At 39.4% G+C, this 15,559-nt stretch overlaps 1 protein-coding gene across 7 annotated transcripts in view; it reads right to left on the bottom strand.

Annotated features, from left to right (window-relative positions):
* Positions 1 to 15,559, bottom strand: part of LOC121322829 (lipoma-preferred partner homolog) — a 128,953-nt gene that overhangs the window by 31,857 nt on the left and 81,537 nt on the right. For 6 of the 7 annotated variants that reach the window (XM_041263178.1, XM_041263182.1, XM_041263177.1 and 3 more), the window contains one exon: positions 4,054 to 4,713. In XM_041263178.1, the coding sequence (XP_041119112.1) occupies positions 4,054 to 4,713 (660 nt within the window). Of the gene's footprint in view, positions 1 to 4,053; positions 4,714 to 4,910; positions 5,004 to 15,559 lie in introns of those variants that run through there. The other variant, XM_041263184.1, reaches the window with a different exon arrangement.

The following is a 15,559-nucleotide window of genomic DNA, read 5'->3' as shown; positions in this document are numbered from 1 at the left end:
AGCTCAGAATATCATTTAGAAAAAAAGAAATAAAAAAATCAGAAGACAAATATATATATATATATATATATATATATATATATATATATATATATATATATATATATATATATATATATATATCTTGACGCCAATAACAACCTGTTATGAAAAGCTACATCATAGGCATTAGTCAGAATCAAACTTTAGAACGGTGCTTGAGAGCGGTGCAAACAAGCTGTGGTAATGAAGCACGAAGTTAATACAAAAATAATAATAAAAAAACAAACACACAGAACAGGAGAACAGGACGCACTGTTCAGGTTTCAGTTCCAATTCACTGCAGCTCAACAAGGCTGAAAGCCCGATTGTTGCATCATGCCAAATGCTGTGTGAGCTGCTTACAAACAGTTAAGCTCTGTAGCATGCTTACCTCCAGATATTGTTCGGACAGTACGAGTGTAAGAATTTCAAAATCTATTTCCCCTTATTAAAGGAAAAGCACACGAAATATATTGTTTTATTTTTTTTCTTTTTCTACCTGTACAAATGCCCACACTGGAATGCTTCAACGAAAAATACCTGATGAGACCTACATGTTGAGAAAGAGCATTACTACTGTAAAGTTATGGAAGCACTGAATCATGATAAACTGAAAAAGCATCAAAAATAAAATTAATAGTTGAACCCAGTCAGACTAATCAGAAGCATGATACACAGTAAGTAGTGCTGGGAAAATGGCTCAATACACATCCCTAATGGAGTTTCCAATGGACCACTTCCACTGCCCTCGGACTGGGTTTCTAATATCCTGGCAATGCAAATATTTTTTTGCCTGCACTAACACTTGGTAATATATTACCTCAGTATTACTGCAGCAGCTCCCCACAGCCCAGTGAATGCACTCTACGGCTTGGAAGAATGAATTACAAAGAAGGATGTGAAAAAGTTGTAGACTAGTACTGTCTATGCATCAAAGCATGTATCTTGCATTATTATTATTATTATTATTATTATTATTATTATTAGTATCAATTTTAGTACAGTGCTCAACTCATATGAGTCAATAAAACAAGGAAAGGCAGGGGAAATGATATCAGGTCATGCAATACGAATTTAAGACAGATAGTTTAATCTTAAAGATTTGCTTGAGCCCGGTGTTGAAATCCGAGAGAGTAACAACATGCCTCCTATCAAGAGATAAACTGTGCCAGACAAAGAGTTCACAATAAGCAAACATGCCTGCAATCAGCTGTGCGCTTGGTTTCCACTGACAACCACTTGCTCTGATCTTACTAGAATATGTGGTTTTCTTTTTAGAGAGTACTGTTAACAATTTGTAAGACACTGAAAAACTTTCTTGTAGATCATTTAAGAATCCCTAAACATGTACTAAAACTTTACAGCACCATAAATCATGTCTGTATGTAGGCTTATAAAAGTTTAACATGGTATTTTTGCAGCTTTACCATGCTTTCCCTTGGTTGCCTTTACTGCAGTTTGCCATGTTTATTATTATGCTTTACCAGGACTTCTCCAGACAGTAGATGGGTGTATCAGGGTCCCACTGTTTTCTGTCAATTCTGAGCTAATGGCACTGCTGGACATCTTCTGATTGCAAGGGGAAGTAAACATGATGTGTCTTTCATCTGCTGCAGTAAGTTTCCTTGGCTGACCACTGCGCCTACGGTCCTCATCGCTGCCCATTTCTTTGTGCTTCTTCAAAAGAGCTTGGACAGCACATCTGGAAACCCCTGTCTGCCTTGAAATTTCTGCCTGGGAGAGACCTTGCTGATGCAGTATAACTACCTTGTGTCTTGTTGCTATGCTCAGTCTTGCCATAGTGTATGACTTTTGACAGTAAACTGTCTTCAGCAACCTCACCTTGTTAGCTGAGTTTGGCTGTTCCTCACCCAGTTGTATTCCTCCTACACAGCTGTTTCTGTTTCAGTTAATGATTGTGTTTCAACCTACATATTGAATTGATGATCATTAGCACCTGTTTGGTATAATTGTTTAATCATACACCTGACTATATGCCTACAAAATCCCAGACTTTGTGCAAGTGTACCTAGAAGAATTGATGCTGTTTTGAAGGCAAAGGGTGGTCACACCAAATATTGATTTGATTTAGATTTTTCTTCTGTTCACTCACTTTGCATTTTGTTAATTGATAAATATAAACTATTAACATGTCTATTTTTGAAAGCATTCTTACTTTACAGCATTTTTTCACACCTGCCTAAAACTTTTGCACAGTACTGTATATATACAAACACACACACACACACATATATATATATATATATATATATATATATATATATATATATATATACATACACATACACAATTTTATTTTTTGGCAGCTTCTCCCACGAATATTTCCCTGTTCACATGTTGATACAGAAATGAAGAGTCTGAGGGAGTAAGGAGCTAGAACAACCTTGTCTTGTTTACGATATTGTTTTCTCTGCTGATGACATGTGCTCCCCTTAGGCACTGCAATAAAAAGGATGTTTCACTCAGGTGTGGACAAGTTCAGTAACCCAGAGCTTTTCTTTCCAACCAGGATGTGTTGTTCCCTTTTATTTTGGAATCCGTGAACCTAGCCTTGTATTAAATGTATTGGTACCAGAAAATCTACACTGAAAAAGACCATTGATATTAACTCTTACTGAACAGTTGAAAAACCTTGATATCTTTCTTTCTTTCAACAGATTTTTCTGATTAAACTGTTTAGATTGTCCAAAAGGAAGTTGCTGCAGTCAGTTGGTAACCCATAAACAGCTCCATATGCAGTTGTGTGCTTGCTCTCTCAGCGACTGCAGCGAGATGACATTCATTCTGCTCTGATTAGGATCAAATGCTGTCTTCCTGTTTATTATGCTAACTGGATGCGTTCCTGAGAAGTGCAGCTTGAGCTTGTTACATGATGTACGGCAGCTTCTTAACGGACGACTGAACTTGCTGCTAAATTGCATGCTATAATATGTTTTTTTTTTTTTCCTCTCAGTATTTCACTGAGGGACTTGGTTTTGCCATTCTGTTGACATTAACGAAATGGAAGAACACATGTGTGGAAAAGCTAAGGACACTAACAAAAAAAACCCCAAAAAATTAAATGTTTCTAATCCAACTTTAGCAACATCTTAACAGTGAAATTGCTGAGTTTAATGGGTTTACTCCTGCATCAACCACCACACTAAAGAGGATAATTCCCAAGTCAGACAAGGACTGGTATACCCAGACCCAATAAAAACACTGAAAATTTATTGGGTGTTTGAAACAGAAGCCACAGCTCGGAGTAAACCCCAAATGACTTTTTGTATCAAAAAGGTTAAAAAAAGGCTGCATACCTTTTTTTTTTTTTTAAGGAAACAGAACCTTAAGGCTTTGTTAATCACCCTGCCTCAATTTACTAGAAATTTGCTTTAGAAAGAAATTAGAACTCAGGCAGGTATTACCTGCCAAGTCGCATACCTGTGCACTAAAATACGCTCTATAATGGAATCCAACTTGAATAAAAATGAAGGTGAACTGAACTTGAAAAGTTCCTTCGTGTTCAGTCTTTAAAAGAAGTACTGTTATTGTATCTGCTAATCCAGTCCCAGCTATCACCATCAGAGAATATTTCAGAAAATGTCAAGTGAATGAATGTTACGAATGCAATTAACAATGAATGTTAACTTGAACATCTGGCCCTCATCACAAGACTTTAACACACACAGGAGAATAAGTTTGTACTTAATTTATCAAAATGGGCAAAAACAATAAAGAAATAATTGAACTTTTGTGAATAATGCACAATTTGTTGCATCAGATATTTACAAAAGGCGTAAAAAGTTGATTTCTAGGACAAAATGACACATGGGATTTCTTTGCAGAACCTTTTGATTTAGGTAGGAAAAGCAAACATCATCAGAGTGGAAATCTGGACCATTGGATCTGTAAAAGTAAGGCACACTAGGAATGATATTAAATGAGAATAAAAAAAAAAACAAAAAAAAAAACATAACAACTGGTATCTTCCCAAGGATTTAAACAATGTAGCAGAGCAGCTTCAGACCTTACCTTCTGCTGCATGGCTTGGGAAGCTCCATACTGTGACATGTGTGCTGGCATCATGGCTGGCGACAGGTCGGTGATGTACGTCTTCCTGGGCCCTGGAGGCTGATATCCTGGGCCAGCGGTGGCAGAGGTGGGATAAGACAGCTCAGGTCTCCAGGTGTTCTGAGCTCCGTAGGCAGTGCCTTGACCAGCTCCTCCAGGGTACTGGGGCTCATAGTAAGCCCTTGCAGGAGGCTGGCGTGACGGCTGTGGGGGGCCATACACAAAATCAGGGCTACGGGGCTGGGTAGGCATGTATTGGACAGGGCCGGGGGATCGAGATGGTTGTTGGGGATATTGCTGGTTGTAGGCCGGGGATAAGCCCTGCGGCCCTTGGGGCATGTAATGAGGACTGGGCTGGGCACTCTTCACCTGCACATTGAAGGTCGGACGGGTGGGAGTGGAGGCTGTGGTGTAGGAGGCAGGGACCGGCTGAGGCATGGACTGCGGTTTGGGCACTGCGATACCAGCAGCAGGAGCAGCAGGAGTAGCAGCAACAGGCTGGGGTTTGGCGACAGATTTCTTGGTGGCCGTCAGGGGTGGCTGGGTTGGGATCACCATGCGCTTGTGTCCAGTGACAGGAGTGGATAATGTTGAGGTGTTTGACAAGGTTCCTCCGTAGTTCTGGAAAAGAAAAGGAAAACAAAAAGCGCATTGAGGATATGCAGAGGGGAAGCAATCAAGGGCTGAGGCTTTTAGAAAATACACAGAGAATATGAAAGATCTGAACCCTGTATAAGAAATATCACTGCATGAGGATGCAATGGAGAGGGTGCATAGTCTTAACTATTTTTCTGTGGGTTGAGGTTAATTTGGCTTACCATAAGCTTGCAGAGTGAAGCACTCTAGAAACACCATACATTTTGAAGGGGTTGTATGCATCTATGACTCAGTGTAAAACCTGCAAGGGCTTAAACTGCTATGCTAGCCCTCAGTTGCACACAGTGCATTTGTTTGATGCTGTCTGGTTTCCCAGAAAACACCCGTTTTGTTTACACGGTATCAGGCAGTTCAATTCCTCACAGCAGGGCACGCTCAGTGCCATGTGTGCAGGAGTACAGTACAGCACTGCTGACTCTGAAAGAACGTCTACATTGTTCAGAGGTTTATACTGACAAGCCAAACATGTCAATACTGACAGCAAGGTTTATAGTTAAAAATGTCCAACCCGTTGACAGTGTTATGGAAGGTGTTTTTTTTTTTTTCTTTCTCCAACCCCTGTATATACTCAACATATACCACACTGTAGTGCCTGGAACTTCAATGAAATCCAGTTGCAACACAGAACTTAGAAACAAGCAGACATGTTAAAACAGACCATGGGTGTTCTACTTTACAACTCATTTAAAAACTCATTAAACCTTACAAGCAAAGTAAAAGTGCAAGCTATTAAAACTGCACACAGCTGTGGCTCAGTTAAAGAGTTCTTTATACTATCACAGAGGCACTAGGAAGCAAGCTGCTGTTTCAACTCCAGCCTTTTTTTTTTTTTTTTTTTAATGATTGCTCAGCTAGCAACATGTGCTCCGTCAGAAAAGTAATTTGTGACTAAGCAGAACACCAGCTAGGACAGGCAGTCTAGCGGACAGCTCTCCCAGTCGGTTTGCTTATCATCTCTTCTCAGCACTCACCCTCTTTGGATACTGTGTACCTGAGGCTTTATCGGTCATTGTAAGACGACTGTAGAGTTCAATAAAAAACAATGTTACACACACAAAAGCAGTGTCTGAAAAGACTACTGCAGGACTCGTGTGGACATCTGCTGGAACTGGGTCAGGCCTGTGTCAATTCTGCAAACTGTGAAAGAGATTCTGTACAGGCAACGGTCATGTCTGTAATTCTGCCTCAATGCAAGAGAAAAATGCAACGGCTCCACAGTTAGCCAGTTAGCTGTGGCATGCATTTATTTGATTAAAGTGACATTGGGCTAGTGGCTGCCTTTCTCTTGTACAAACCCATCGTTTTATCTTTGCAGTGCATTTTGAAAACACTATTCATTACACAATGGTGCATCCAATGAATGAAGACTTAGCTACTCGGCATACATACAGCATGCATTTTGCTAGACCGGTGATGCTTCACAGAGGTTTAATCATTATAATGGCAACTGATTCAACTGCCCAGAAAGGAAAACACTATAGGGCCACATCTTCATTAGTTTAATGCTGGAATGTGTTTGTAATCTTGCACCCCCTCTACTGGAACCACTAGCCTAATGCATTAGACAGAGCTTTCAAATATCGAACACTGCTTTTAAAAAGGTCAGTCTCAGCAATAACATTCTGTGCAGAAATCCACAGTTCAGAATAGAGGCCCATATCGTTGGTATTGCGATACAAGACCAAAAACACAACATAGCTCATTGTAGTTCACCAAGTGGTTACGGAATGAAGAACAAGTGTGTTTCATTGTTACTATGAACAGATATTCTCCCTAACTCATTCAATTTTGTTTCATTTAACAAAATACTGTAGAGTCCATCATGATATAATCATTTGATCTTATTATGCATCGTTCAGGTATCCCATTTGGAATACCACGTGTATTGTGATGCATATCGCATGTCGACCTGCACATCGTGATGCATAGTGTATCATTGAGAAGCACGGTTGCCTCAGTAAATCAGTCAGATGTGCTGTGTGGGTTTCCAGACCTCACTGGTTGACCACAATGAGTGCATGTTGATCACACAACACCCAGACTGTTTTACATGCTTACTATTTAAAGTTTCCAACTTCTACACTGTATCCTAATATCAGAAATTGTTGTAAGACAATTAGCAAGAGCAAAGAGCAGCTATCTCTCCAGATTTCATTAACTTAGGCTGTTCGTTCCAGGTTATTGCCTTGAGCCAAAAATTTAATTAGTGGTTTTATTGCAGGATAAGTGCAGAGACTTGCTCCTCTGCTGTTATGTTCATTTTTCAATTAGAGGAAATAAGTCCCAAATATTTGCTTAAAAATCTAATCCTCAACAGCCTGGTTTCACGTTGCTCTGAAAGGAGCTTTACATGGCTCATAACTGTTACTGAAACTCACATCGGCTGATAATGTAAAATTAGAACCATCAGCATCACGAAATTGAAAGCAGATCACCACGAGCAACATTCAAGCAGCATGAAAACAAAACATTTTGTACAATTAATAACATGGCTGAAAGAGATGGCTCATATGTGACGCATTAAATATCACTACCTTGTGATATCTGTTTAAAGTAAATAAACAAAAAAACATAATGTAAATGTAAATGGCTTTGCTAAAAATACTATTGTTTAGTAGTTTGAAAATAATTTGGGATAAACAGGAAACTGCAACCAGCTTTTTGGTCTGGAAATGGAAATTTAATGTTTTAAGTAAATTTTCATTCCTCTAATAATCTCCCAGACTTTAGCACAACAACACTTCTGAAGGTCGAACAGCCAGTAGTTTTTTTTTTTACACTAGTAAGATGTTTTCACTGTAATAAACTAAAGAATAAAGACAAGACCTTTAACAGTACACTAATGAAGGTGCTATAAATGGATTCCTGAACAATAAACTATGGCCAATAAATCCACTCTTCTAAAGGAAGGTGTAACAGGGGGTCTTAGTACCTGCTATGTTTGTTGTGAGTGTCCACTGAATGATGAGAGACAGAGGGATGCAGTTGACAACGCCACTCAGGTGTCCAGAATTTATTTCAAATAAACAAAGTTGCAGTGACAGGTGGCTGCCACTAGGGTACCAGCAATGATAGCCCTAGTGCAGGAGGACACACACAGACAGAGTGTAATCAAAATAATAACTACAAACACAACACAGTGAGAAAACAGCTAAAAACAAAAGTTTGCCAAACACTGGCATAGCACTGCTCCCACTAAAAGGAAGGTCCCGCTCTGGAACCTACTCTGACACACTAAAATAAACTGTTGTGGGATCAAAATCCCCTAGATGAATCCTACACAACTCACAACTCTGGCTCTCCACACAGTAATGAGGCTGCCAAATAAGGTAAGTGAAAAAAGATGGCCAATGAATTTTAAGCCTACAGCGATGACTAACAAATGACTGATGCCCATTCATGATGGTTTTCATTTAAATAACTGGAAGCAAGGGGTACCACACCTTCTTCATCTGTTTCAGTAAATCAGGGGTACCACACCTCCTTCATCTGTTTCAGTAAACCAGGGGTACCACACCTTCTTCATCTGTTTCAGTAAACTCATGACAAACATTGATTGTCTTGATTTTAAGTTATTAAGACAGTAATGATTGAGCTACTATGTGTTAATGACTGTTGAGATTCTTATGAATCATGAAAAGCAATGATGCATTTCACATGTATTCAAACCTAGCGTAAAAGTACCACAACAGCGATAGTGCTGTCCTGACCAGAATAGGAATTAATTAATGAATCATTTTTTAATAGCTGTATATGAATTTGATTTGCAATCAGATAAGGTGTTTGTTCATTTGCAATGCATTGTTGTTAATGGAATTCAAAATAACATTGCAAGTAATCCTGTACACAGTGTGGGAAAGATATTCAGAGAGCAGTTTCCCAAAACAGCTACTCTGGTGACTGTAAACAAACGTGTAAATGTTGTGTTTAATGTTGGGAAGGGGTGCCTCTGAAAAGCCTTTACAAGGCGAGCCTAACCAGTTTGCATACAAGCCAGCCCTGTGGAGGGTTGTGATATTCCCTCAGCTTCAGGGAAATCCCTCCGCACCCACAGAGTCTGTACAGGGTTTTAAGTTTTGTTTTGCTGTTTTATTTCTGTAAGCTTTAAAAGAACCTCAGATATTTGATCTCTTTCCAGGGCTTCTGGGTGAAGCACAATGTTAAGAAAGTGACTCTTTACTTTTTTTTTTTTTTTTTTTTTTTTTTTTCGGGGGGTGATAATACTGTTCTATATAATATATAGATCCTATATATATATATATATATATATATGATATATATATATATATATATATATATATATATATATATATATATATATATATATAGATATATATCTATATTATCTGTAGTCTACACTTTCTTTTTAAATAACTTTTGCTTAATTCAACATGCTGCATATTAAACGTGATTCAAGATAATTCCGAAATAAAACCAGACTTAAAGCTGTTTTGGGTTATCTACAAAGGGCAGGCAGATAAAATACATTAAATTCTCAAAAGTGTATAAAATGCAAAGCATTGCACTTGTTAATGTGCTGTGAAGACCATGATCATATGTGTTTAAGAGGCTTTCAGCCCATCTGTGATTAATTATAAAAGGTTAATTTAAAAAGAAAGAAATAATTATTGTAAAATTATCAAGCAGATTTATGTTTACATTTAAGCCTGGTTTCACAGACTGCAATTTGCACTAATCTTACGTTACATTGTGAAACCAGCCAGTAGATTTGTTCTAACCCAGTTAAAAAATAAATAAATAAATGAATAAGTAAAAGAATTTAAGAAACTGCCACAGAGACATGAAGCTGTGATTATTTAAGGTGTGGATGACAAACAAACAAACAAACAAACACATACCTCCCTGAGGAAGTAAAGGCTTTCAAGAAACTTAAATTTTTTTTTTTTTAAAAAAGATTAAAAAAAAAAAGACAAACACAACTCATATTGTTGTACAGGAACTTCTGGTTCATGGTTCCTGAGAATAATCTAACTTCTAACAAAGTGTAAGACAGGAACCAGTTTCCATTCTCACATGAGCGATAACTACAAACCAGCAGGGTCTGATCAGGGATGACCTGACTCTAGAATACTGCACTGTTACCACACCATGGGCAGCGCTGTATTCAAGACATGACACAATTTGAATAGTCTGCTGACTTTCCAACACAGCCGTGTGTAGCAGTGGCTCAGCCCACCTCAGATTCCATTCTAGACACAGTGTATCTCTTCTGTTCTGGGAAGAAGACACAATGAAGACCTTAACCAAAAACAGCTGTGCAGAATTACACGAACAGCATAGTCTGGATCCTCAAAATGGTACACTGACATGTCGGATATGTAGTTGCTAATGTACATTAGGAAATAAATCTGAAAAATGCATTAAGTAGCCAAAAAAGATCTGAGTAAAAGTAGAAATATTTTGGTTTAAAAATGTCTCTCTTTGGCCTCTCTCAACTGCACTAATTGGCTCATTTAGGTACACAGACAGATGAGCTGTATGGAAATGCTACGTGTGTGTGTGTGTGTGTACATATATCAAAGTAACATTTTACATGAATACCTACAGGAAATAATCAAAAGGAAAATGTGAAGCACATTTAAAAAGGGCATGCACTATCTGAATATCTCCCCATAAAGAAGATAGTGTCCCTTGTGATATCATTAGATGATATCTCAGTTTCACATATTCACAATCACACGGAGAGCTACCAAATACAGTACGATAGCTCCAGGGTAAAAGTAACTACATTTGTTTTATTTCAGAAGAAGATTTCACTTTTCTGCATGGCCAGGCCTATATTTTCCCTCTACAGGATGTCTGATTTGTTTTAACTTTGTTTTCTTGCAAGAGGCACAGTTGTGGTTTCTTGTTACCATTTCCATTTGCAGCAGACACTCTCACAGGACAGCTCAGCAGTGTTCAGTGAAAGGGAGGGGAGTGGGCAGGTTGGGTTTATGGGAATCCCCTCCATGATCACAGAGACCCGATAAACACCAATGCTGTCACTGACACCACGGCTGCTCGGAGGATTTCTGTGATCACGCATTACCATTACACAGGACTGCTGCCAGTTACTGATCAGCTCGACTGAACCTTTCATTCTCTTGTATTTATCGCTACTGTATGCCATCCATGGTATTATATGTTACAATTAGTAATTATTATTTCCTATCTGGATACTCCAACGGCTAACGGGACCTACAGATGATTCTGTTTAGACAATTTCAATTTGAACTTATGCCAGGCAGTAACAGCCAATTAAAGGCAATTGATGTATTTATTTTTTGCTGCCAGCAATGCAACACATGATCTCACAATGGATGGCAATGTTCATGAATGGTGCCTCTAATTGGCAGAGCAGAACCTGATCACTTGATGTACCTCTTTAATTGACAGAGGAAACCGATGACCAGTGAACCCTCTGAGGAGTTGAATGCCCCCTGACTGTTCACTCCTCAGGGTCACTTTGTATCCTCTACTGACTGCCCTCTTACTAAACCACTGAAGCCATAAGGGCATGCACTTTCAAAACCGGCAAGTTCAAATGACAGACAAGGACCTCAGAACTCTTTCACAAATCATAGACGAAGCAAGTGTAATTCAATACGGTTTGTTAGACTAACAAGTGGAGGACAGGGCATGCTTGGGCTCCCTTGCAGGCATAACCTTGTCATGCCTTTGCCTGGCTGGCTCTGTCAGAACCTTGGGCCAAAAGTAAAATTCCCCTTAAGGGTACTCGGACCCCCTGGGCACTCTGGCAAACAGCTCCATTAGCTCCCTGCAGCCCGCTGACAGAGCCGAGGCTTGATCAAGCAATGTTAAACAGTGATACAGATCCAGTGTGAACGCAGCTGAAAGAGACCACAGTGAAATGAAAAAAGTAGATGGATGACCAGGGCCTACAGCCATTGCATTCACATGGAGAATAGCTGTGCTTAAGAATGCTAAAGAAAACAAGGCTTATCACAGTTGGATAAGCGGTTCTTAGCCTCCATATACCCTCTGATCATGTTATACTCATAAACATGTGCCAAGGGCAGCCCTTAGCAAGTTTCGTCAACATTGGATCATCAGTTCTCTACATATGTGCAATAACTAACTGACAAACTAACTAACTAACTCATTAACTAACCAGTCCCTTTTTGCTTTTTCCCAAAGAGCTATCAAAATCCTACGTAATGTGGTCATGCTTACCTTGCTTACCTGTTCATTTTTACACTGACTGTACTGTGCAGCACTGTATCTGTGGCTTTGCACCAACTAACACTGGCTGAGTACTCAGCTGTCTGCTTTTCAAAAGGAGGCTTTTTTTATGCAGAGGTCCTCTTGAACGTGAGGATGACATACAGGAGAGATGAGAGTGTGTGTGTGAACAGTGTCAGTGTCAGTCAGTGTCATTGCCCTTCCTTATGCAGTCTCAGAGGAAAGGATTGCATTATTGAACTGACGGGCTGCGCTCAGGCAGAGCCGGCAGGGTTTTATTGGCCATGCGGAGACTTCATCCCGTAACTCAATCCATTGAATTCGTGGACAGCAAGAAACATGATGTACCAACAACTCCAACTGCTGTGAAATGAAATACAAAATGTGCTTCATGCACTGATAGTGCCCGAGCTGTGAGCCTTCAGTTTTACAACTTTGCACTCCCTGGCTTGTAAGGTGAAAACTTTTCAAGGCATCACATATTTTTAATGTTCACTGCAGGACAAAATGCATCTGTGAAAAGCGTAAAGCATCCAGGACTACTGCTTTGCCCCATAGAAGTATATCTGTCAGTTTCCCAAACAAGCTAACTCTGGACTTCATTATGGCAGTCTAGCGACAGACAGTGGGCAGTAATACATGAAAAGGAGGGTCGCAATCTTTCAATCTCAGGGTTTAATAATATATAAAACCTTAACCATGCAGTATGTGAATACTGTGTCACTGGCACTCAATTTTCAACATTGATCTCATGATTTCCCTCTCTAAAATCCTATATGGGTAACTGAGCTTGGGCTTCCCATGCAGGTTCTAAATGGTTTCATATAATTCATCAATAAGCTGTGCAAAGCTGTGTAAAAACCTGTGTTTGTTAATGACAGAAATGGCTCAATTAAACGCAGTCACTTTTTTTGCAACACTAGAAGCAATTAGAGGCATGTAGTCCTTCGTGCAAGCCTAGAGCATCCCTCTAAACCCAAGGGAACCAAAGAAACAAAAACAAGACTGTCATTACTGCCAAAAGCAAACAGATATGTTGTAGGCAGGACACAAATGAGGTATGAGGTCTGGTCGCTGCGTGGGAAAATCAGCCCTGGTGCTAAACCTGCTGGAGCTCCCAGGGACTTCTGCAACATCTCAACTTACATCCGAAGACAGATAACAAGCCTCATCAGACAACAGACAAATCCACAGGTCACGGCATTAAGCTGGGCTTCACTTAACTGGGCAAAGAGGCAAGCTGTCAGGCAATCACCTTGCAGCCGGGCATGTGATCTCTCAGCTAAAAACTTTGTATTATTCAGTGCGTTTGGTTATTATCTCGAAGACGGCTTGACTAAAGAGTCCTGGTTTTCATCGAGTTCCTCTGTATAGCATTAAACAGCGATGGTACCGTCACACTTTAAAACTGTGCATTGCTTAGACAAGAATTAGATATAGTGTGTGCATTCATAAAGAACAAGTGTATTGAAAATTGTTTTTGTGTTGTCGTGTCTTTTTTCAGTAATGTAATACCTAGAATGGATCAAACCACTATGCAATAGGGGTAATATTTCCATCCCTAAAGTAAATAAGGACAGGAAAACCAGCAAAGAGCAGTAAAGCATTTTGAGAAAAACTATATAAAATACAGGATTTCTTAATCTCACAGCCCTATGAATATAGTGGTATATAAGACAGCCTTGTCAATTTCTGACACCAACAATGTGTCCTGTGCTTCTATTTCTAATACAGCATTAAATGTTAAGATCAGCACTTTATTCTACAGGCAACTGTTTTGTAAAGGCTCGTGTAACACGCTAGTACAGTAAATATAATTTCAATTGTTAAAAGAAGTATTGCTTCTGGCCTTCTTCTGCCAAGTGGTTTAGGATGATCGATTTCCCCAATCAATACACTGTAACAAATGTGCAAACACAGCATGCCACCAAATTGACCTTAAGCCTATGAGGCATGTTTATGATGCAAAAAGACAAGTTGAGGGTTGAATGAATCGATTAGCCGGGGTTCACATCACATTCAATACCGGTAGATTTTTTTGTTTTTGTTTTTGTTAAGTCTAATTTACCGACGATGCAATTTCACAAATGCTGGCCTGTTAGTGAAATGAACACTGGCCTCCTCAATTATCTGAAAGCTGCGACGCTCCCATGTGTTTTACTGAATAAAGACAGAAACATAAATACAAACACACCTTCCCTCATACTGTAAGGAAAGAAGACTCAAGTGGGTATTCCATTCATACAGCAAGAAGCACAGTGAGACATGGGGATGCTACCTAGCTTCTTCATCTTCAAAGTGAAGTGTGATTCTGAAAAATACCTCACAGCTCACAAGGGTCTTGCGTCACTCTCAATGCTTATACCGCCCTGAGGGAGCAGTGCTACCCATTTGTACTTTGTACAATCAACACTCTTCGCTCTTGTACATTTTGGTACCAGATCTGTCATCCTCAATAAAAGCAGATCAAAGACAGTTGTTCCTCAAAAAGAAACCTAATTTCGCAACTTTGGAAATCACCATCCCTAGCAGGCACAGTATGAAATGCATTGTGTTGCCCGTGACAGCTAGAGGCATTCATTAAGGCATGCTGTGGTGCAATCTTAAGCATACCATGAAACCTGTCTCTGCAGTGTCTACTGGAAAGCCTAGTATGCTGGACATGTGTTTACTGGGAAAGACACTGGGAATGACACTGGTGTGTCGGCCACTTTACTGGGATAACCTACTGTTGAGAAAGCCACACACACAAGAAAAGAAGCGGATACAAACTCAAGGTTATGTAAAAGTGTGCCATCGGAAATTGGCTTTTATCATAACATGCCTTAAAGAAGAACTAATCCTGACCAAACTGTCCATCAAGAGTGTTTTTTTTTTTTTTTTTTTTGCATTCTTTACTGTGTCAGAGTCAGCTCCCAGGCTCATTATGAATATGAATGCTGTTAGCCATGATTTATTAGTTGCCAAGCTCCATTGCTCTGCAGTAAATGGTAGCCAACTGACTTTATATTCACCTGTCAACAAGACCATATCCTCGTGGTAATCCCCCTGCATTTCATCATAGACACTCCCCCGGGAGTGGACCACACCCTGTCCATAACATATCTGCAATTCATTTTTGCATGTCACGAACAACTAAGAAAGAACAAAGAAAGAACAGACTAAATGGCTTTATTATACTGCAACCCTATGCAAAGCGTATTGTGCTAAAGCACTAGCTTTCAGTATGCCACTGGTACTGACCTTGGCAAACAATCACTAGCAACAACTGACATGCAAACAAAATTGAAATGCACAATACACCAAGCTTCTGTATTGTATTCTAAGTTAGGAAGCAACAAAAGAACAGTTTGTTTGTGTTCTGTCACATTCAAATGGCCTAATAAAAGAGTTCATTTCTATGTCTACTGCAGCAGTACATAACTAAATAGTCTTATAAATATGTACTGCCTGCAGTTAACAATTAGAACTGACTCTAAAGAACTACCAATATACAGCAAGTGATATCTTTTCTTCCCTCTTATGACAAGGTCACCACCAATTGGGAGTGATTGAGCTGTAAATGCATTACCATCCTAGCATGCTTATTCTTTATGAATAACAC

Source organism: Polyodon spathula, chromosome 11, assembly GCF_017654505.1.
Source record: "Polyodon spathula isolate WHYD16114869_AA chromosome 11, ASM1765450v1, whole genome shotgun sequence".
NCBI lineage: Eukaryota > Metazoa > Chordata > Actinopteri > Acipenseriformes > Polyodontidae > Polyodon > Polyodon spathula.
Note: the sequence above shows the minus strand (reverse complement) of the source record. Positions and strands in the feature narration are given on the sequence as shown.